A 22,269-nucleotide genomic window follows, 5' to 3' on the forward strand; every position below is an offset into this window, starting at 1 on the left:
AAATAAATGTCAGCCTTTGTACCGGAAAAGTGCAGAGTCTGCCAGACTCAGGAATGGCTTTTGATTAATGATTTCTGAGAAGATAGTGAAAAAGAACCTGGCTGCCTCTTTGTCTCGGGCTAACACTGGAGCACAGGATAATTTTGAAAATTAGTTTGTCTTTGTGAATGTTTCTATCAAAGAGGTGCTCCCAAAAAGAGTGCCCCGAAAATTAAACTTCTGAGTTACTGTCTTCGTAAAAGTACCCCTTTATTGTATTTCTGACAAACTCAGGTTTCTTCTAATTTTATTTTATTTTTTAATGTATCCTTTTATGAAAAATCTTACAAAGGAATTGTTTGGGTTTTCACTTTCGATGATACTAGGAAATGTGATTGATGGTTGAGGGCAGAGACGGGGCCACGCGCTCGGGTTTCGGGTGGAAGGCTGCAGCTGAGGTCTGGTATCTAGGAGAGCTGGCGGTGGCGGCCCCCATCTCGGTGCAGGGCGAGGAGGGTAGCCCAGACCTGTGGAGGCTACCCCGCCCAGGCTGGGCAGCCAGAGGTCCCCTCGTCTCATGCCTGTGACAGGAGAGGGCTTTGTTTGCCTTTCTTGGCAAGTAGGGGTGCCTGTGAGCTGCCAGCCAGGGGCCATCTGGGCAGCTGGCACGGAGCCCTGAGTTCATTAAATAATAATAGCGCTTGTCTCCTGGGTCCCTACTGTGACCAAGTGCTTTATATACAGCCTGGAGTAAGTATTAGAATCCTCATTTACCCGCGGGGAAACTGAGACCTAGAGAGTCGTTAGAAATACAGCTCAAAGCCACAAAGGACTGGCGGTTCTCAAAATTTATGTGCATAAAATCCTGTGGGGATTTACGTTTTTTAAAAATTTTTTCTTTTTTTTTTTTTTTTTTGAGACGGAGTTTCACTCTTGGTCGCCCAGGCTGGAATGCAGTGGCGTGATCTCGGTTCACTGCAACCTCCACCTCCCGCGTTCAAGCGATTCTCCTGCCTCAGCCTCCTGAGTAGCTGGGATTAAAGGTGCCCGTCACCACGGCCGGCAAATTGTTTTGTGTTTTTAGTAGAGATGGGGTTTCACCATGTTGACCAGGCTGGTCTTGAACTCCTGACCTCAGGTGATCTGCCCAGCCTGGCCTCCCAAAGTGCTGGGATTACAGGCTTGAGTCACCACACCTGGCCTAAATTTATTTTCTAAGATGCAGCTGTACTTGGACCCTGGGGATTTTTTTTTTAAATGCAGATTCTGGGCTGGTCACGATGGCCCACACCTGTAATCCCAGTACCTTGGGAGGCCAAGGTGGGCGAATCACGAGTCAGGAGTTCGAGACCAGCCTGGCCAAGATGGTGAAACCCCGTCTCTACTAAAAACACAAAAAATTAGCAAGGTGTAGTGGTGGGCACCTGTAATCCCAGCTACTCAGGAGGCTGAGGCAGGAGAATCGCTTGAACCCAGGAGGCAGAGGTTGCAGTGAGTCGAGATCACACCACTGCAGTCCAGCCCTGGTGACAGAGTAATACTCTGTCTAAAAAAATTAATTAATTAATTATTTTAAAAAAGCAGATTCTGATTCAGCAGACGTGGGCAGGGCCTTTCTCCCTGTGCTGGGACCAGGCACCACACAGCAGCAAGTCGCTGGAGAATGTCTTCGGACGGTTCTGCTCATGCACCTGCTAGAAGAATTGTGAAAAACTGTGTATCCCCTCACACATTTTAATTAGAGATCCAAAGTTACTCATAGGAAGTTTAAGGTATTTTGTGTAAACAGCTTTATGAAATGAGATAAACATTTCATATTGTCTATATTTTAGATAAATATTTAGTTGTAAGGCCGGACATGGTGGCTCACACCTGTAATCCCAGCACTTTGGGAGGCTGAGGCGGGTGGATCATGAGGTCAGGAGATCGAGACCATCCTGGCTAACACAGTGAAACCCCATCTCTACTAAAAATACAAAAAAATTAGCTGGGCGTGGTGGCGGGCGCCTGTAGTCCCAGCTACTCGGGAGGCTGAGGCAGGAGAATGGTGTGAACCCGGGAGGCAGAGCTTGCAGTGAGCGGAGATCTCGCCACTGCACTCCAGCCTGGGTGATTGAGTGAGACTCTGTCTCAAAAAAAAAAAAAAAAAAAGTTAGATAATTGGATTTAAAAGGTTACCTACCTTACTTAAAATGTGCACAGAATCTCAAAGATATCACTTAAAATTTTTAGCCGTGGGTCTTTTCTAGTATATTGTGAATATTTTATAGTCCTGGGAAACTTTCCAGTTACAATGAAAATAATCAGCATCTCTAATCGATCTTAAATGCAGAACATCCTAACACTGGCCAGCCTCATCCTTAATAGAAATATGCATAAGATGCGAAGGATGGGAAGCCAGGGAGGCTGATCCATCATTGAAAGTCTCACAGAAGGCAGTATTTCCAATCACAATCACCCTTTGTGCTGCCCCCAGGAGCTTTGTGCGACCTGGGGTGAGCCATCAGAGCACGGTTCAGGTGGATGAGGCTGTGAGAACTGTCTCCAGCCAGTTTTGAGAGAAGTGCACATCCGATGCGAGGATCTAGAAATTGATCCTCAAAGTTTGCTGAGCAGAGTACTTCTTGGCAAGCCTTTCTGGACCCAGAGAGACTTGTACCCCATTTGAGACCACTGTCTTGGGGGCCCGGAGAAGATGAAGTGATCTCACTGGGTGACATTGGTCATTGCCCGGCCCTGCTCTCGAATGATCCTTACACCTCATTCCCTGCTGAACCTGGAGCAAGCCTTGTGGACCTAACAGGGCAATGGAAAAGACGTCTGGTTTGAAAAGGCAGATTCTATACGCAGCAGGGAGTAGTCCTATTGACAGAAAGGGGCGAGCAATGGGTAAGGACACAGGAGAAGTGGCCTGAGCGTCGCCCACACACAGCTGGAGATGAGAGAGCAGCCTGGGGCCCGAGCCCGACCTTGCTAAGTGGCGTAGTGTTCCAGTAACCACTTCATTTCTCAGAGGGCAGCAGATGCAGCCAGCCCGCTGGCCAGTTGCCTGGACTAACTGATAAGGAATGTAACTGGAATATAGGGAATAATCACGTCAATCCAGAGTTTATAGACAGATTGAATGTGGGGCAGAGTCAGAAATGGACCCATGGGCTGGGTGTGGGGGCTCACGCTTGTAATCCCAGAACTTTGGGGGCTGAGATGGGTGGATGGCTTGAGCCCAGGAGTTTGAGACCAGCCTGGGCAATGTAGAGAGACCCCCATCTCTAGAAGAAATTAAGATTAGCCAGGCATGGTGACACCTACCTGTAGTCCCAACTACTTGGGAAGCTGAGGTAGGAGGATTGCTTGAGCCTGGGAGGTGGAGGCTGCAGTGAGCTGAGATTGCACTGCTGCACTCCAGTCTAGGTGACAGAATGAGATCCTGTCCCCCCAGAAAAGATATGGACCCATGGACTTGAGGGAAAACTGGCTTAAAGTTACCCAAAGGCAGGAGACAAAGGAATGTGACCCAAGAAATTCGCATCTCCGTGGCCACAAGTCGTCCCAGCGGGGAAGAAAAGGAGGAAAGAGGCGAGGAAGCTAACGTGGCCAGCCAAGCCATGTGTGCCTGGCCTGCGGACGTCAGAAGTGTGGACAGAGCCTACGGGCAGCCCCCAGCAGAGCAGGGGACGGCCCTGCTGTGCCTCCCCTCTGTTTGCAGAGGCTGAAGGAGAGAAGTTACTGCGTCTCAGTTCCTGTGTTATTCCATCTCATCCCTCAATTGGAAAGATGGGTGAAGGTGGGCATGAGGAGATGAACCCCAAAGTAAACAAACCGCACAGCTGCTGCAAGTGGGTGCAAGTGTCCAGCCTCACAGCAACAGCCATTTCACGAGGAGTCACCATTCAAACCCCAAACAAGCACCAGAGTGAGGGCAGCATGGGCCACAGAGGTCGGCAGCGAGACTTGGGCCTGGACACAGTGAGTGCACGTGACGCGGGCCTGCAGTGTTGGCTGCCAGACCAAGGGGAGGGTCACTGAATTTCCAAGCTTCTTTTTTTTCACCTGCAAAATGGTCTGAATAATACTGACCTCGTGGGGTGCGTGTGAAAGCTAAAAAGATCAATGCATCTAAAAAGCCTGGTATGAAATAAATAAGTGTTCAGTAACTTGTAGGTTGTGTTCAATAACTTGTAGGTTTTGTTCATTATTGAGAAAATCCAACTAATAAGCTTAAAGTGAGGCCCTCAGATGCTGAGGTGGAGTCAGCCATACCTTGGGAAGGGCTGGGTGTCACGCAGGGGCCTTTGGCCTCCAGTCTCTATGGGGCAGAACCCATGCTTGGCTGGGGAAGGGGTTCTCTCGTCACTCTTGGGTGTGTTGGGAACCCCCTGTGCGGACAGTAGGAACATTGTGTTGCCCTCTGCCAAGCCAGCACAGGCCCTGCATGCCTGGACACAGGCATCGTCCCTCCAGGGCAAATACGTGGTATTGGGGGGAATGGAGGAGGGGGAGTTCATGGTTGGCTTAAAACAAAAAAATACAGGCCGGGCACGGTGGCTCACGCCTGTAATCCCAGCACTTTGGGAGGCCGAGGCGGGTGGATCATTTGAGGTCAGGAGTTCGAGACCAGCCTGGCCAACATGGTGAAACCCTGTCTCTACTAAAAATACAAAAAATGAGCCAGGCATGGTGGTGAGCGCCTATAGTCCCAGCTACTCGGGAGGCTGAGGCAGGAGAATCACTTGAACCCAGGAGGCAGAGGTTGCAGTGAGCTGAGATAGGACCGCTGTACTTCAGCCTGGGTGACATAATGAGACCCTGTCTCCAAAAAAAAAATTTTTTTTTTAGTATTTTTGGGCCTGTTTTCAGTATTTTTGGCCAAGCCTGGCTGGGTGCAGTGTTCAGATGCAAATTCAAATCCTGTGTGAGCATAGACTTTGGCTTGATTTTTAGTAGGCGTGGGCTGGGCAAGGACTTTCATCCTTGTCTTGTTCTGAGAATTGGGGGTTGGAGGGGCTCAGTGGCTACCAGGGCTACCCTAGCCTGTCCCCAGGCAGAGCACTGGGCACCTGGGGAGTAGCGGGAGGGGCTCTTGAGCAGAGAGAGGACCCCCCGCCCCAACCTGGCTGTAAGCACCTTGACCCCCGCAGCCACATCAGGTCCCTGGCTGCATCCGCATCTTGGACTCAGCCTGTGGGAGGGAGGCCTGCGCCAGGCCCCGGGAAGTGGGGCCCTGGGAGGTGGGGTCGGAGATCCTAGGAGTGCGGGCCCCAGGAGCTCAGCTGACCATCTCTGCTCTGCCTCTGCAGTATCAGGTGGCCCCTGCCCAGCTGGTGACCCGGCAGCTGCAGGTCTCGGTGTGGCATCTGGGCACGCTGGCCCGGAGAGTGTTTCTTGGAGAAGTGATCATTCCTCTGGCCGCGTGGGACTTTGAAGACAGCACAACACAGTCTTTCTGCTGGCATCCACTCCGGGCCAAGGTGATGTCTGGTTTTGGACTGAGTGCCCTCCATCCCCACTGTGATAAATAAATCACTTTTCAGAGAGATCCCAGAGGAGAAAACATACCTGGAAAGACTTGGACCCAAGACAGTGTGTGCTTGCCGGCCTGGTGCTGTGACTTTCAAATAGTTACTTTCTCCTGGGTGGGGTGGACGGAGGGATTGTTTTAACTGTCTCAGCTCTGTTCAGGTACCCCAACAGCCCCCGCCTCGCATCACACACAGACCCGACTGGATCAGGTCCTGTGGCTTCCCCTAGCAGAGGCCTCACCTTGCTGGTGGCTGACGTGCTGCAAGCCGGCCATGCCCTTCCCTGCGGGCACCACCCACAGCTATGCGGTCCCCCTGGGGGCTACAGTGCGTTTTTTCTAACCTTTGAACCCCAGGTACTCTCAGAACAATAACAGGTGACAGATGACTGGACCCAATGCTATGAGGAAGGCAGAGGCCGCCCTGGCTGGGTTGTGGAGCTCCAGCTTCTGGTTTGGAATTGTACAGCAGGAGATGGATAGCAAATGGGCAGGCGGGCGGGTCAGAGGAGTTGACTCGATTTAGGATCCGTGTCCCCCAGGCTGTGCAGGTAGGAGGAGAGGCCTGGGAGAGAGGTTAGCATTTCTTGGAAACTCTGCTTTGTACTTTTCTGTGTCCAGATCCCAGACTGGGAGAGAGTTCATGTGAGACCATGAGGGCTGAAAAACGTGGGCTTCTGCCATCTCTTTAAAAACCCCAGCCGGGGGGCCGAGCACGGTGGCTGTCAGCAAAGTGCTGTAATCCCAGCGCTTTGGGAGGCCGAGGCAGACAGATCGCGAGGTCAGGAGATCAAGACCATCCTGGCTAACACGGTGAAACCCCGTCTCTACTAAAAATACAAAAATTAGCTGGGTGTGGTGGCGGGCGCCTGTAATCCCAGCTACTCGAGAGGCTGAGACAAGAGAATTGCTTGAACCCGGGAGGCGGAGGTTGCAGTGAGCCGAGATCGTGCCACTGCATTTCAGCCTGGTGACAGAGCAAGACTCCGTCTCAAAACAAAACAAAACAAAAACGAAAACAAACCAGCCGGATGGACTACTCCCCTCAGCCAAGGGCCCACAGCAGGCCCAGCCTTCTGCTCCAACCTGGACATAGGGCACGGGGGCCATCTGGCTTCTTTTCCTCTCTTGAGCCAGCACCGCTGGGATTTGCAGTGTTGCTGCCGGGAAGCTTCTCAGGTTTCAGCCGAGGCCTCCTGGTGAGCGGCCTGCCCCTCCCTGCTCCTCCAGGCAATGCCCACACTCCCACTGCCTGTGCTGACTCCCCCAAGCTAGAGTCTGGGCTTAGACCTCCCCTTCCCAGTGCCCACCTGGAATGCATCCCCTATCCAAGGTCAGCCCAAGACAACCCAAAGCCTACCTCCTCTAGGAAGCCTTTCCTGATTACCCCTACCAGAAGTGGCCTCCCTTCCAGGACCCGGAGCTCAGGATGCTTGCCGTCTCTGGGCCTGATCTTCAGCCACGGTGTCCCTTTGCTCCTGCCCCAGCCATGCTGCGGGGGGGGTGAAGCGTCTGGCTTCCATGCCTTCTTCTCATCCCCACTCTCATCTCTCAGAAGAGCGTCGGCTCCTCCAGGACACCCTGTTTCCAGCCTAGACTCCCTTCTGTCAGAGGCTGAATCCCCCGTGTACCCTATCTCCCACACCTCTGTCATCAGCTTGAAGACAAGGCCTGGAACAAGCACAGGGCCTGGCATAGGACAGGCGGCCACCAGGCCTCATCAGACTGAGCCTGCTCTGGCAAGTGGGTGGGGAGCAGATGGCATGGAGCTGAAAGGCATCCCTCCTAAAGCCAGTGGGGTGGGGAGTCCGCCCACAGGCCTGTCCCAGGCTCCATCCTGACTGGGTTTCTGACTGCCGAAGCTGGAGACAGCCATATCTCGTTTGGTACCCGAGGGCCAGGAAGATGGGGGCTTGCCCATGTGGGCTCCCAGGAGTCTTGAGGCCTCTGAGGGTAACTGAGAGGGCTGCTTCTCAGTGCTGGCGGAAGCCATGGTGGACCGGATGTGTCGAGACCAAACTTGTCCAACCTGCAGCCCAGGACGGCTCTGTTTTTTGGTTTTTGTTGTTTGTTTTGAGACGGAGTTTTGCTCTGTCACCCAGGGTGGAGTGAAGCAGCATGATCTCAGCTTAGTGCAACCTCTGTCCCCCAGGTTCAAGCAATTCTCTGCCTCAGCCTCCCCAGTAGCTGGGATTATAGGCACCGCCACCACGCCCAGCTAGTTTTTTTGTATTTTTAGCAGACACGGGGTTTTACCACGTTGGCCAGGCTGGTCTCGAACTCCTGACCTCAGGTGATCCACCTCGGCCTCCCAAAGTGCTGGGATTACAGGCATGAGTCACCATGCCTGGCCCTAGGATGGCATTGAGTGCAACCCAACACAAATTCATAAACTTTCTTGAAACATGAGATTTTTTCGTGATTTTTTTTAAGCTCATCAGCTGTTGTTAGTGTTAGTGTATTTTATGTGTGACCCAAGACAGTTCTTCCAGTGTGGCCCAGGGAAGCCAGAAGACTGGATATGCCTGCTCTAGTCTCTTCCCAATACTCTCCTCCCACCCCACTGGGAGAAAGATGGTGTGGATTTCAGGATCATCTCTTCTCCCGGCCCTCTCTTCACTCCCTTTCTGGCAAAACCACTCATGACAGAAGCGCCTCGGTGGGCAGGGACATGTCCTCAGACTTACCACACCCTGGGGGGCCACCCCCGGTGGCTCTGGGCAGAGTCTACACCCCATGCTGTCCCCAGCATCTGTGCCAGTCCTTGGCATTGGAAGGCAGCGCGAATCTCTACTGACCTGGGTGGGGTGGATGGGGTGGAGGCTTGAGTTCATTTCTGTTTTTCAAACTCAGGCTGCGTCTAGGTTTTCGTAGAAATGTCTTAGGGAGTGTGCAATGCCCTCAAGTCACTCTGCTTCCTTAAGCTCATCTGGCTGTGATTCGCTGGAGTGGCCGAGCTGTTCCTCCCCATGCTGGGGTTGGGGAGGGTGGGTGTGAAACCATAGATGGAAGGAAGACCAGTCCTGCCACACACACACCTGCTCCCCCCAGGGCCTTGCAGGGGCCAAGGGGAAGCATCTGTGGACAGAGCTGAGACAACCAGAGGAGCCCAGAAGGTTCTTGGGACTTGGGGAGTACTGTGCCTAAGCTGTGCCTCTCTTCCCCAGGCAGAGAAATACGAAGATAGCGCTCCTCAGAGCAACGGAGAGCTCGCAGTCCGAGCTAAGCTGGTCCTCCCTTCAGGGCCCAGAAAACTCCAAGAGGCTCAAGGTCGGTGGCCTCCAGTCCCCTGGACATTGTCTGTGTCATTGTCCGCAGAGGCTGGTGCGGCAGGCAGACTGAGAGATGGGGTGAAAGTTTTCTAGCATTTCCTTTCTACGGCCCCCGTGCCCAGCTCCAGCAGCAATTTTCTGAGCGATGCAGTGAGCGAGAAGGGAAGAGGTTCTCTGGAGCCCATAGCCTGGGGGGAAACGGGTGACCAGAAGCAGACAAGGCCTCTGATGCCCTCTCTACACTCCTCTAAGGATACTGCCCCTAGGCCTTCCTCCCAGGGGCAGATTGGATGGTCTCGGGGGGTGGGGAACCGTGGACCCTCCTGAAGAGCAGAGGCTCCATGACAATGTGGAGCCAAGAGCACATCTCGAGGCGCTGGTACCTGCAGGGCTCAGATGAGATAAATCCCTGCCCCCAGGCATGTGGGTAGCTGCTGCCCAGCAAAAGAAGTAGGTCAGGAAGGTGGGTCCTCAGGGACCCTATGGAGATTTTACTCCTTCAATAACATGGGGTGTGTGGAAAGCAGGAGGGTGGGGAAGGAGGAGAGTGGGGAAGGAGGACAGGGAGAATGCACATTTTTTTTTTTTTTTTTGAGACGGAGTCTCGCTCTGTCACCCAGGCTGGAGTGCAGTGGCCCATCTCAGCTCACTGCAAGTTCCACCTCCCTGGTTCACGCCATTCTTCTGCCTCAGCCTCCTGAGTAGCTGGGACTACAGGTGCCCGCCACCACACCTGGCTAATTTTTGTATTTTTAGTAGAGATGAGGTTTCACCGTGTTAGCCAGGATGGTCTTAATCTCCTGACCTCGTGATCTGCCGGCCTCGGCCTCCCAAAGTGCTGGGATTACAGGCGTGAGCCACCGTGCCCGGCCAAGAATGCACATTTCTGTTGTTTCAGTGACTTCCTATTTGGTTAGAAGAGGGAATTCTGCTACCCAAGTTCACGGGGTCACCAGCAGACCAGCAGCAAGTGCCCCATGGCCATCCCAACCTCCTAGACAGAGTCTCGGGGCTCCCACTTCCCCCCAAACTGCTGGCTACAACTAAGACTCAGACTTCAGCGTCTTCCCTCTCCTTGTGTTCCTCTTTACTCTTTGCTAGGATCTTAGCGATCCCTCCATCCTGTCCTCCACCTGACCACAGAGCAGCACGGTGTGGGCAGCGCCACAGCCTGTGGGCAGGGCCAGCGGAGCCCACTGTACCACTCCCACCTGCCCTCTTGGGGTCTGAGGGCTGTGGCAGATTCTCTTGCTAAGCTATCGGTTTTGGGGTGGTGGTACTGCATACTAACGTGTCAGGAGACATGGCTTTGACAGTGAATACTGGCTTTCCTTCCAGGGACAGATGAGCTGTCACTTAATGGCCAACTTTGTTTGGTAGTGCTGGGAGCCAAGAATTTACCTGTGCGGCCAGATGGCACCTTGAACTCATTTGTTAAGGGGTAGGTATTTGATGTAATCAAATATTATTGATGATGTAGTATACATCATAACCTGGCCCAGAACCTGCAGGGAACACCAAAAACATGTAAGCCACTTAAAATGTCTTATTTTAGCTTTCCTGTGAAAATCTAACATAACACATATTAAAGACCCTGATTTCTGAAAATTCATGGGACGTGTACATGCTGGGGTACCCGAAACCCTAATCTTCTCAGTTCTTGTGATATCAGCAAGCCAGTTTTGAAATCAAGCATTAAAAAGTAGTGTGTTCAGTAAATATTTCCTGAGCTTAACATCTCCTCTTGGACCAACAGTAAAATGCATGCCTGTCCACATTTCATTCTCATTCACTACAGGGCGGCCCTCTAAAAGTAAGGCAAATACCATTAATTATTACACTGAAGTGCAAACTCCCTGTCAGTGACATAAGGGAAAAATGACGGTCAAGATAGAACTGAGGCTGGACGCAGTGGCTCACGCCTGTAATCCCAGCACTTTGGGAGGCAGAGGCAGGTGGATCATGTGAGGTCAGGAGTTCACAACTAGCCTGGCCAACATGAAACCCCATCTCTACTAAAATATAAAAATTAGCCGGGTGTGGTGGTGGGCACCTATGATCTCAGCTGCTCAGGAGGCTGAGACAGGAGACTTCCTTGAATCTGGGGGGCAGAGGTTGCGGTGAGCTGAGATCACACCACTTCACTGCAGCCTGAGCGACAGAGCAAAACTCCACACCTCAAAAAAAGGAGAACTGAGCTTGTGTTCTAATCCTGTTGCTTATCTGCATGGCCTTGGACAAGCTTTTGTGAGTTGATTTTCCTGAGAACAGGGTTAAAAGGAGATAATGTGTGTATTTGCATTCAAGGCACCCCAAGGAGGGAAGATTAAAATGAGGGCCGCGAGGCCATAGCATGCAACTCGCCCTTTTTACCTGATGCAGAATTCAGCCCTAAGGGAAATGTGCCGAGTCCTGTGGTTCCCACCCTGCTTCACTGTGGAGGGTGTGGATGTTGTGGACTTGGCACTTTTCTTAGTGCTTCTGGTCTGCACTGATGCCCAGGCCTCGGGAGAGGAGGCCATGTGGATGACAGTGATTGCAAGGTTTGTGTTCCCTCTTCAGCTGTCTCACTCTGCCAGACCAACAAAAACTGAGACTGAAGTCGCCAGTACTGAAGAAGCAGGCTTGTCCCCAGTGGAAACACTCGTTTGTCTTCAGTGGTGTAACCCCAGCCCAGCTGAGGCAGTCGAGCTTGGAGTTAACCGTCTGGGACCAGGCTCTCCTTGGAATGAACGACCGCTTGCTTGGGGGAGCCAGGCTTGGTTCAAGTAAGTCTGAGATATTGAGCCCAAACGTTTATCCTTTGTGATTATCCTAATGGGTACTGTGCAAAGAAAATGCTTGCAACAGGGCAGTGACTTAACTGGTTTTGAAATTGCCTAGCCTTCCTTAATTGGAAATTCCTAAGTCTAGTTTTTACTCTACAGCTGAGCCATAATACAGCCAAGTATTTTGACAATTTAAATCAGATTTAGATCTGCTAAAGAAACAAAAATTATAGGCCTCCAAACGGGCTAGGTACAGTATTTGCTTTTGTTTCTGGCGTCAATCATAAAAGGATTATTTTCTTAAAGGAAAAGATCTTCTTAACTCAAACAAACGGCAATTCAGGAAGTACTTCATCAAAAGTGGTCAAAACAGCAACGCTGTCCAGAGCCGCTCGGCAGGGCGCCGCCAGCCTGGTGGGTGGACCGCCCTCTGCTGTGAGGTTCTGTGCCTGGCACTGCTTCTAGCTGCCAGCAGTGTCCCTGGCACGACAACCAAAAACACCTGCACACATCTCCCAAGGACTTCCAACTGAGAACCAGTGACTGAAGAGAAATAAGCCTCACTGCTCAATTACTTTTCAAAGATATTTTGTCCAAAGCTTACTGTCTTCCTCTAAGAATCCCTTCCCCTGGGCAAGCCCAGCCCCCAGTCTGAGACGGCCCCACCCAGCTAGCCATGCTGGTGTGCAACTGTCCACTCCCTTGGTGAAGACCCAGCCCACCACACCAGAGTCCTTGCCTCACTTTCAAACTACAGAGCTCCGGGCTGTTAAGTCTCGCAGAGCAGAGTGCCTGGGTGAACCCGTCTCCACACTAGCTTTGTTGGGGTGGGGGTAGTGGTGGTTGGCCTTTTAGTGTGGACTGAAGGTGAAAAACTTCTGGCTGGTCATTTTCAAAGAGCTGAGAGGGGACGAAGTGGTGCCTTCCCTGACCATGGCTAAGCTGTCATCCTCTCTTACAGAGGGAGACACAGCTGGTGGCGGGGATGCATGCTCACAATCGAAGCTCCAGTGGCAAAAAGTCCTTTCCAGCCCCAATCTATGGACAGACATGACCCTTGTCCTGCACTGATGCGAAGGCCTCGAGGTTCCAGGTCGCAGTGGGTGTGAAGCACTGTGCGTCTGCAGAGTGGGGCTGCAAACTAGGGGCAGGGTCCCAGCTGGAGACCCTTTGGACCTTGAGCAGTCTCCATCTGCAGTCCTGTCCCGTGGCTTAAATGCCTACTGGTATCTGTATATTTAAGTTAAACACAATAATGTATGTTACCTAAGCCTCTCCGAGATGGAGAAAATGGCCAGATTTCAATAAATGTTGTTACCGGCATCCTCCAGTGCTTATCAAATGGTAAAAGGCCGGCTGGTGGGCACGGTGGCTCCCCACCTGTAATCTCAGCAACTTTGGGAGGCTGCAGTGGATGGCTTGAGCTCAGGAGTGTGAGATCAGCCCAGGCAACACAGAGATACCGTCTACAGAAAAAACAAAAAATTGGCCGGGCGCGGTGGCTCAAGCCTGTAATCCCAGTTTGGGAGGCTGAGGCAGGGGGATCACAAGGTCAGGAGATTGAGACCATCCTGGCTAACCCGGTGAAACCCTGTCTCTACTAAAAAATACAAAAAACTAGCCGGGCGAGGTGGCGGGCGCCTGTAGTCCCAGCTACTCGGGAGGCTGAGGCAGGAGAATGGCATAAACCCAGGAGGCGGAGCTTGTAGTGAGCTGAGATCCGGCCACTGCACTCCAGCCTGGGCGACAGAGCGAGACTCCACCACAAAAAAAACCAAAAAATTATCCGGGTGTGGTGGTGCACACCTGTAGTCCCAGCTACTCAGGAGGCTGAGCCAGGAGGATAGAGAACAGGAGGTTGAGGCTGCAGTAAGCCCTGACTACACAACTGTGCTCCAGCCTGGGCCAAAGGAAGACCCTGTCTCAAAAAAAAAAAAAAAAAAAAGTCACAGCTTAAAGGAGCATTTTATTTTTTTGAGATGGAGTCTCCCTGTGTCGCCAGGCTGAAGTGCAGTGGCACAGTCTCAGCTCGCTGCAACCTCCAACTCCCGGGTCCTAGCAATTCTCCTGCCTCAGCCTCCCAAATAGCTGGGATTACAGGCATGCGCCACCACACCTAATTTTTGTATTTTTAGTAGACGGCGTTTCACCATGTTGGCCAGGATGGTCTCCATCTCCTGACCTTGTGAACCGCCTGCCTCGGCCTCCCGAAGTGCTGGGATTACAGGCATGAGCCACCGCACCCGGCGGTGAGCAGCATTTTAGAGGAGCCTGGTGAGTTGGAGTGTCCTCTCCCATGGAAACTGTCTCCAGAGGAGGTTAGGTGACCTACGAAGCACCATGTCTTGGGTTGGTCAGCTCTAACTTACCAGTGTACCCCCAGGGACACCATGGCCCCTCACAAAACCCAGCCGGAGGACAGCATAGAGCCCAGGCAAGTCGGCGGTGGCCCTCCCACCCCACACACAAGTACACAGCCATGCTGCTTCGTGCCTTTGCAAAGCTTTTATTTCATGTCTGCAGCATGGAATCCACCTGCACATGGCATCTTAGCTGCGAAGGAGTAAGCAGTGCACGAGAAGGAACGAGTGGGCAGAACCAATGGCCTCCACAAGCTGCCTTCCAGCAGCCTGCCAAGGCCATGGCAGAGACTACAAACACACACAAGCAAACAGTCTCTCCATGGCTGGAGTCTGAAAGGTCATAGTGGCATGTGTGTATTTGACAAAATTAAAAATGTGCATAGTCCATTATATGCATAAAACACTAACAATAAAAATCCTGTTTACACGTGACTGCAGCAGGCAGGTAACCAGCTTCACCACTGCCCTCCTGCCACATCACATCAAGTGCCATGGTTAGAGGGTTTTTCATATGTAATTCTTTTATTCTGTAAAAGGTAACAAAATATACAGAACAAAACTTTCCCTTTTTAAAACTAATGTTACAAATCTGTATTATCACTTGTATATAAATACTATATAGCTGATCATTAATAAGGTGTATAAGTACAACAATGTATTCTAACTGTTAAGCAAAAAAACCTAAAAAAAACCTAAAAAAAAATTTATCCAAGTGTCCTACATACACCACTCACGCTGGTGATCACTGCTCTCTGCCAGCTGCGTGGAGTGATGGAAGGAGGGAATCATTGTGTGTGTGCCAGAGTGCTTCAAACTCAATTTCCCAAAAAAATTTTCACCCCTCAAAGCATGTAAATATACAAAGATGGATCCTTCATAGAAATTAAAAACAAAAACCAATTTGAGCTCATTTCAAATACAGAACAAGTATGGCACAGATGGAAGCCGTGGTTTCCTTTAACGATGCTGACTCTCGTATCACACAGGCCAGCATGAAGTTTCTTACTCAGACTTTACAGGCATTTTCCGTAATTTAATCAGTCCTGCTCCCAGCACAACACAGGAGGTGATTTGAGAATAATCGCAAGAATCAGGCCTGCTTGGCACTATGATACAACTGGGGAAAACCAACCAGGGCGCCTCCCTGGTTCCCAACCCAGAATGTTTCTGTTGGGTAACTGCTTTTTAAAGGAACTGGGCTCTTGGAGTTCCTAGACTCGGAGCACTAAAGACACAAGCGTGGCGAGGCTGGCAGTGCCGGCGGCAGCGCCCGCTGTGAGCGCCCCTCTGCCCTTGGTCCTGGCCTGGCCATTACAGGGCCTCGAACTCGTCGATGCGCTGCTTGGTGTTGCCCTGCCGGATCTGCCGCAGCGTCTTGTACTTGTCCCGGCCTTGCCTCATGTTCTCGTTGTGGATGATGTCATTGTGGGTCCTCTTATTCTCATCTCGGGCCTGGGACAGCTCGCTGCTCAGCGTCTGCAACATTAAGCAGCATTGGTCAGGTCCCTTCCTCCCCATATGGCCCAGCCCCTCCCCTAGGAAAATGGGAAGGGCAAGAGGGGTGCTAGGTGGGGCTGGCTCACATCACTGCCTTCCCCAAGCCTGTCTGCTGCAAGAGCAAGGCGGGCCCCCTGGAGACACACAGCCCCTTGGGCCTCACCAGCAGCTGCCGCTGCACACGCTCGTTCTTCTCCGCCTCAGTGATACGCTTCTCCTCATTGCGGTCATCCCGGATGCCCTCACTAGACAGCTCTGCACTGTAGCCCGTGGGCTCCGCACCCTCATCCTGCAAGCTTTCCTGGACATGGTAGCTCAGTGGCTCGTACATGGGGGGTGGCGGGGGCGGGGGTGCCGTCATCACCAGGTGCAGCTCCTCCTTGGTCTTCACCAGGTCATCCTGGGCTTCTTTGGCCTTTGGAAAGCAAAATTAGTAGGTGAGGACTTCTCACCCAAAAGTCCTATCCTCCTGGCTATAAGAACCAACTGTTGCCTCCCTCTGTCCTGGCACGCTAAGGCAGCACTAAACCGTGCTGGGCCATGGCTTTGAACAAGAGCCCCTCAAAGTGCATGTGGGGTTTACAACCCTCTGCATCCAAGACAGGAAGAGGAACTGTGATGCCGGAGCCTGGGCAGTTTTAAAACTACCATTTCTTTTTTTTTCTGTCTATAACTCTAGACGTTATATAATTTTTAGGAAAAAAAATCCTGTTAAATGAGTAACAGGCTCTGTTCCCAGCCTCCCCTCATGCCACGGTCATTATCAAGTGGTCTCCTGCTCACCACTTGCAGTCCTTCCAACAGCGTCACACATGCCCAGTCCTGCCCGCCTCCATCCCAGCCCTGGAGTCGAGCTTAGTGTGGATCTGCGCTGGAGCCAGCTCTCCTCACTTACCTCTTAACAGGTACTTTCTCAAAAACCTAAGAACCAAAGTCTTCTGCTTGCAACTTCGGATGGTGATATGGCTGTGTCCCCACCCAAAGCTCATCTCCAACTGTAATCCCCACATGTCGGGGGCGGGGGGGTTACCTGGTGGGAGTGACTGGATCGTGGGGTGGTTTCCCCTATGCTGTTCTCGTGCTAGTGGGTGGGTTCTGAGTGAGAGCTGATGGTTTCAGTGTTTGGCACCACCCCCCTTTGCTTTTCTCTCTTCTGCCCTCACGTAAGAGGTGTGCCTGCTTCCCCTTCACCTTCTGCCATGACTGTAAACTTCCTGAGGCCTCCCCAGTCATGTGGGACTGTGAGTCAATTAAACCTCTTCTTTAACTACCCAGTCTCAGGTAGTTCTTTACAGCCGTGTGAGAACAGACTAATACAGATCGGCAGCAGGAATGGGGGCTGGAACAAAGGCAAGGAGGCACTGGCCAGAAGTGGCCCTGGAGAGCCAGGAGACACGTCCCCAGAAGGCACCACCACAGATGGAGAAGCCACAGTGGGGGAAGGACAGGCCAGAGGATCTGTGAAGGAGAAGAGCTTCTTAAAGCCTGGTGTGCAGTCTCCAATGGGAACCATCCCCAGACTTTCTCAGGGGCTGTGCCTTCCTGGAGGGCAGAGGGGATCCCAGCTTCTCTCTCCCAGAGAGAAGCTCTGTGTGCGTCTCACAGTGACAGCTACAGCTGATTAAACCTCTGTTTGCCAGGTCCTGGGCATGGGACCTCACATCTGCAGAGCAACTTTATGAGTTGGGTATCACCCCCATTCTACAATAAGGAAAATGAGGCTGGGAGAGGTGATGCTACTAGCCCCCCGTCAGATAGCTGATGGGCAGCAGAGCCCGGCTCTTGCTCCAGCCGAGAGACTTCCAAGGACCTGGATCTTTTCATGGTGCCCGCTATATATACCAGCTGCAGGAGGTTGTGTTTCAGGCACTGCAACCCCATTGCAAGGTGCACATAATCAGATTTAAAACCAATTCAGATCAGCTGTCAGAGGAGGCTGTCAGATCAGCACTGAACAGTTTGGGGTGGAGGGAACAAGGTCGTGAAAGTCAATCATAAGTCCTCCCTCTATGAATCCAGCAGCTGCAATGACTCAAGTACAAAGTCAAACCCATCTCTTTGGGGATGTCTACTTCAGTAATACAACTGGTATCGGCAGAGGATCTTGAGACATCCCAGAAGCTTCCAGTAGGACATGGCAGCTGAGCCAGACCTCTCCCCCAACCCACCCACCTGCAGAAGGGCCCACTGCCCAGGCAGTGGGCAACAGGTGCCGTGGCCGTGCGGCTTCCCCCATGCAGACTCACCCTGTGCTGCCACTCTTCAACCTCATCCTCCTTGCGCCTCCGCGCCTCTTCCAGGAGGGCAATCTTGGCAGTGTATTCTGCAAGCTCCGCAGCCTGGGAAGGGAATGCCAAGCTAAAGTGACTTCTGATATCCTTTCAAGAGTCCAGTTGTGAATGAGTGTTAATGTGTGTTGGTGAGCAGCCTCCACTGTGACATCTGAGTCCCCGTCACCCCCACTTCATGGCCAGCAGGGTTCATCGTGCACCCTCCCTACCATCACTTCCTGGATGCCCACACCCACCTTCAACGGGTGACCCTGGCAACAGCCCGGCCCCTTCCCCGCCAGCTGCTTCAGTCCCCAGCAGATCAGCTTACAGCTTCCAGTCATGACAATTATTACAAGGCAGGTGTCACATTTTCCATCCTCAGAAGCAGCCTCTCTATAATTCAGCATCTTGAAACTCAGGCCATTCCTACCAGCTGCTCCTGGCTCTTTATCTGATCCACCGCCTGTCTCTCCAGCTCCTCCTTAGCCCGCAGCGCGGCCATGCGGTCAGCCTCTAGGCGCTCAGCCTCCTCCTGCGCCCGCTTCCTCTCCTCCTCCAGCTGCAGGGCCCTCTGAATCTGCTCCGAGAGCTCTGAGAAGACACAAAGCCAGAGCCGTTCAAGCCCTTGGCCCAGGAACCTAGGCGCCTTCGCCTTCGCCTTCCATTTGCACCCCCAAAGCCACAGAGCCCTAGACCAAGTCACAGGTCAAGGGGGGATGTCTTCCAGTGACCCTGGAGGAAAGCACTTCACAGCTCATTGCTGTTGTCTGCATGACAACTTCCTCAAGATGGCTAGAAACCCATCCAACGTGGTGGGCCAGGCACCCTCTGGCATGCCTGACTCAACCCTCTTGGCGTTAACTCTCCCCAGGTCAGCCGCCCACTGTGCTGGTGGCCCACACTCCACTCAGAACACAAACACCCTTCCCATCTGTGCTAAGGGCTGCCAGTGAACACAGCATCTGTGGCACCTTATGTAATCAGCCCAGCTGCTGGGGTTGTCGACTGGAGCTGTGCTGGGGAGTCTGGTTCTGAAGAAGCCTTTGGGTTTTAGTCTAGAGGTCAATGACAGTGCAACATGGCCCTGTCACTCATGGGCTGTGGGACTGTGGGAAGATCACTGTACCGCACCAAACCTTACTGTACTCATCAGGGAAACTGGGTGATGGAGCACTTACTGCAAAGGACTAGGGAAATTTTAAAATACAATGTCTTAGAACAATGAGCACCAAAGTTAATGAACTACAGAATTGTTTTCAAAACCAAATAACTATTTTATCATTTCGGTTGTGAGTCTGCAGTGTGGGACATGTTCTTGGTTTCCTTTCCAGTGGTTGGGTGGGTGTGGCCCCCGCCCCTGTGGAAATGCATGACCCAGTGTAGAGAGCCAGCCCCAGGGCGCCTGACCTCTCTCTGCCTTCTTGGTCTTCTCCTCATAGTCCTGCAGCCGCAGCATCAGCTCCTCCTTCTCACGCATCATCTGCTCTTTCTCTCTCTCCACAGTTTCTCTCCTTTTCTTCTCTGTTTCTAGCTGTTGCCTGGTGCAGGGAAAAAGAGGCACAGGGAGATTTAGACTGGCAGGAAAGTGAGGGGTCAACACACTTCACGGGTATGTGCAGCTCCAGGATGGACTTGGCATCCTGAGGGCCACCCTGGCCTGCCACCAGCCTGAGCTGCCTGAAGGAGCAGCCGCTCCAGGGCTGACACCAGACTCAGCACCACAGCAACCTCCCAGAGACAAAGGCCTCGAAGATCCCAGTGTGGCGACTGAGTTCCATTCCACCAGGCTCTCCCCATCAGCTGCGCGGTCACCTGACAGGCACTGGCTGCCTCAGCAGGCAGGGCTGGCGGTAGCTGAGCTGGGAAAACACAGGCCCCTGCTCTGGCCTCCCACGCTCACCGCTCCAGCTGCTTCTGATGCTTCTCCTCCCGGGCCTGGGCCTTCATCTGCTGCACCTCGATGGTGTCGGGCTTCCTGCGGCGCATGTACAGCTCGTGGTTGCCCATGCAGAGCTGCAGGATCCGCTTGTTAATTCTCAGGCGGGGGGCATAAAACACAAAGTCCTACAAAACAGAACAGGGCCACCTGGACTTAAGCTCCTTTGTTTGGTTTTCTTCTCCCAAACCATACTTCACAAAGGTCCGGAACTTTTCTAAAAGAACAAATGTAGCAGAACAGGGATGGCAGCATCTCAGCACTGGAAATGTGCATTCTCCAGGACGGGTGGAGGAAGGGCATGTGCTGCGTGTGTGTGCAGTTACATGTGGGTATGTACATGCTGCATGCACACTGAAATCCCGCTGCACGTAAACTGCAAAGCTTTTCCAAGGTGAGAACTCTCAGCCTTGGGAAACCCTTCAAGTCTCAGAGCTGCCTGCTCTTCCAGGTAGCCACCTTTCATGATGTCCTCTCCAGCCTCACTGCTCCGTCCCCAATGCTTGCCTGGATTGCCTCTGCTTCTATTTGAGCTTCCTCTGACACAGCCTCCCCTCCCACACTGTTATTGCTATGCTGACCACCCTGACCTTCAATGCCAGCCTAGGAGCTCCAGGATGAGCTCCAGGGCCTGGGCCCAACACACATGGAGACCTTTTGACTCTGGGCCCAGCCTCCCATGTGCTCTCGGTTCTCTCTCAATGCTGTCCAGCCCTGCTCCTGCACCTGCCACACCCGCTACAGGTGCTCGCCACAGTGGCACTGTTGCTTCACTCCAGTGACTCCTTTCAGCATCTCACTCCTATGAGGCCATCAGCTCCTGAGAGCAGGGGCCACATTCACTCATCTCTATCTTCCCAAGGTCAATATTTGAGGTGCTCAGTACCTGCCAGACATCACCAGCTCGTGCGGCACAAATAGCCATGTGCAAGCTCCACAGCCTTGAGCACATCCCTTCATCAGGCTCAGGGCCTTCAACCATAAGGTGGGGATGCCAGTGTATCAAGGGACTTCAGATATGGGACTCAATCTTCCCAGCAGTCCTGTTAGATGCTGGCATCCCCGCCTTATCGGTGATGTTCAGGAGGTACTCAGAACAGCACCTGGCGCAGTAAGAGCTGGCTGACACACACAGCGGTCACTCCAATTGCTAGTGCCTTGCAAGACCGCAATCAGAGGAGCCTCCTCGAAATCAAGGCAGAATCACAGCATTCAGGAAACTCGTGACCATGACTGGAAACATTCGGGACACAGCTGACAATCTTGGTCCCAACTCCTTGCTACTGCTGTGATGAGCTTACAAGACAGAAGAATAGAAACTCCCATGAAAAGTGACTTTGTCAGCTTCCTCTTAACCTCAGGGCCCCAGGCATCCAGCTTCTGACCATTTGGAATAGGGACGGGGTGGCTAAAACAAAGAAACAGCGCGATACATCCCACAGCAACTTCTGAGACCTAATGAGGAACTGGCTGAGCGGACTCATTGACATATCTGAGAAGAAATCTATTCAGCTTCTCAGTCTTTTCATCTGTTCCAGAAATCCTGGGGTGAGAGGTGATGCCAAGCCCTGAGAGCCCATGAACTTCCTGGGTGGGGCTGTCTTTGGGGTTTCACACCCTTGTTAAGTCATTGGGTTTTCCAGGGAGGAGTCTGTGGAGCTGGGAGCAACCTGCCTTTTTATTACCCACCTATCCCTTATTACACAAGAGGAAACAATCCTGCCTTACAGCTTCAGAAGACTCTACCAAATAGGCCCTGACTGACTCAGAATGCTGATTAGCACCAACTCCCCTTTATGGGGTTGTGGAGGTGCAGGGGTAGGGGGGATCAATGAAAAACCTCAGTGGTAACTTCGGTTAACATAACAATGTCCCCCTCTCCCCCTTTCCCTGCAGAAGACAGGTCCTGCCAGCAATGGGAACCAGGAGAATTTGGGGAGTCCACTGCCAGTGGGTGAGGGAGGACGGTGCCTGGCAGGAAATCTCTCCCAGTGCCTTATGACGGAAGCCGGTTTCTCACTTCAAGTTAAAACAAAGATTCATACTGAAAGGTTTCTAAATCCAAGTCCCTAACCTGATGCAGGATGCAGCTTTCTGATGCAGAACGACAACATGACAAGACCTGGAGCAGGGTTTTTAAACTGGCTGAGGACCAGCAAGGTAAAAATGCAAACTAGGCAAAGGAAAGTTCAAGTAAAAAAAACCCCAAGACCCTACAAATACAGAAGGAGAGAGAAGGTAAAAGGGCCCCTTTTCAAGTCCCCGAGATGCTGGGAAACTCTCCCACAAGAGGCCAATCCCAAGGCACATCTGGCCGCAGAGATGGCAGGAGGCAGCCTCGGGAGGCAGCAAGGCAGCGGGGCTCCTGGGAAGGCCACGTGGAGGAAGCGGTTGAGGAGTCAGAGCAGAAATGCTGCTTACTTTCTCTAAATTTCAGCTGCCTGTGGCCTTTTCCATGAGGCCACAGAAACAAAAGGCCCTTTTGAAAGGGAAAAGGCAGCCGCCTCAGCCCCTCATAAGGTCACCTGGGCAGGCCGTGTCAGCTGTCTACAAGGTCCCATATCTAAAGAGCCAAAGCATGGCCCCAAACTGCTGTATGCACCTTGGCAGGGAAGAGAAGCTGGCTTTTAAAAAGGAGATGCCAGTTGTTGGGGGAGAATTGG

At 52.4% G+C, this 22,269-nt stretch overlaps 2 protein-coding genes across 6 annotated transcripts in view; one reads left to right on the top strand and one right to left on the bottom strand.

Annotated features, from left to right (window-relative positions):
• LOC105478748 (synaptotagmin like 3) overlaps positions 1-14,770 on the top strand; it is a 122,872-nt gene extending 108,102 nt beyond the window's left edge. For all 5 annotated transcript variants that reach the window (XM_011736366.2, XM_011736369.2, XM_071096654.1 and 2 more), the window contains 5 exons: positions 5,277-5,447; positions 8,665-8,767; positions 10,108-10,210; positions 11,332-11,537; positions 12,499-14,770. In XM_011736366.2, the coding sequence (XP_011734668.2) occupies positions 5,277-5,447; positions 8,665-8,767; positions 10,108-10,210; positions 11,332-11,537; positions 12,499-12,608 (693 nt within the window). In that variant the 3' untranslated portion in view covers positions 12,609-14,770. The remainder of the gene's footprint in view (positions 1-5,276; positions 5,448-8,664; positions 8,768-10,107; positions 10,211-11,331; positions 11,538-12,498) is intronic.
• Positions 14,028-22,269, bottom strand: part of LOC105478746 (ezrin) — a 56,287-nt gene continuing 48,045 nt past the window's right edge. Inside the window, exons 9-14 of the mRNA XM_011736363.3 lie at positions 19,571-19,734; positions 19,078-19,208; positions 18,101-18,261; positions 17,644-17,736; positions 15,561-15,812; positions 14,028-15,376 (exon numbers count right to left, since the gene is read on the bottom strand). Of these exons, the coding sequence (XP_011734665.1) occupies positions 15,212-15,376; positions 15,561-15,812; positions 17,644-17,736; positions 18,101-18,261; positions 19,078-19,208; positions 19,571-19,734 (966 nt within the window). The 3' untranslated portion in view covers positions 14,028-15,211. The remainder of the gene's footprint in view (positions 15,377-15,560; positions 15,813-17,643; positions 17,737-18,100; positions 18,262-19,077; positions 19,209-19,570; positions 19,735-22,269) is intronic.

This window comes from Macaca nemestrina, chromosome 5 (assembly GCF_043159975.1).
Source record: "Macaca nemestrina isolate mMacNem1 chromosome 5, mMacNem.hap1, whole genome shotgun sequence".
In the NCBI taxonomy this organism is placed as follows: Eukaryota; Metazoa; Chordata; class Mammalia; order Primates; family Cercopithecidae; genus Macaca; species Macaca nemestrina.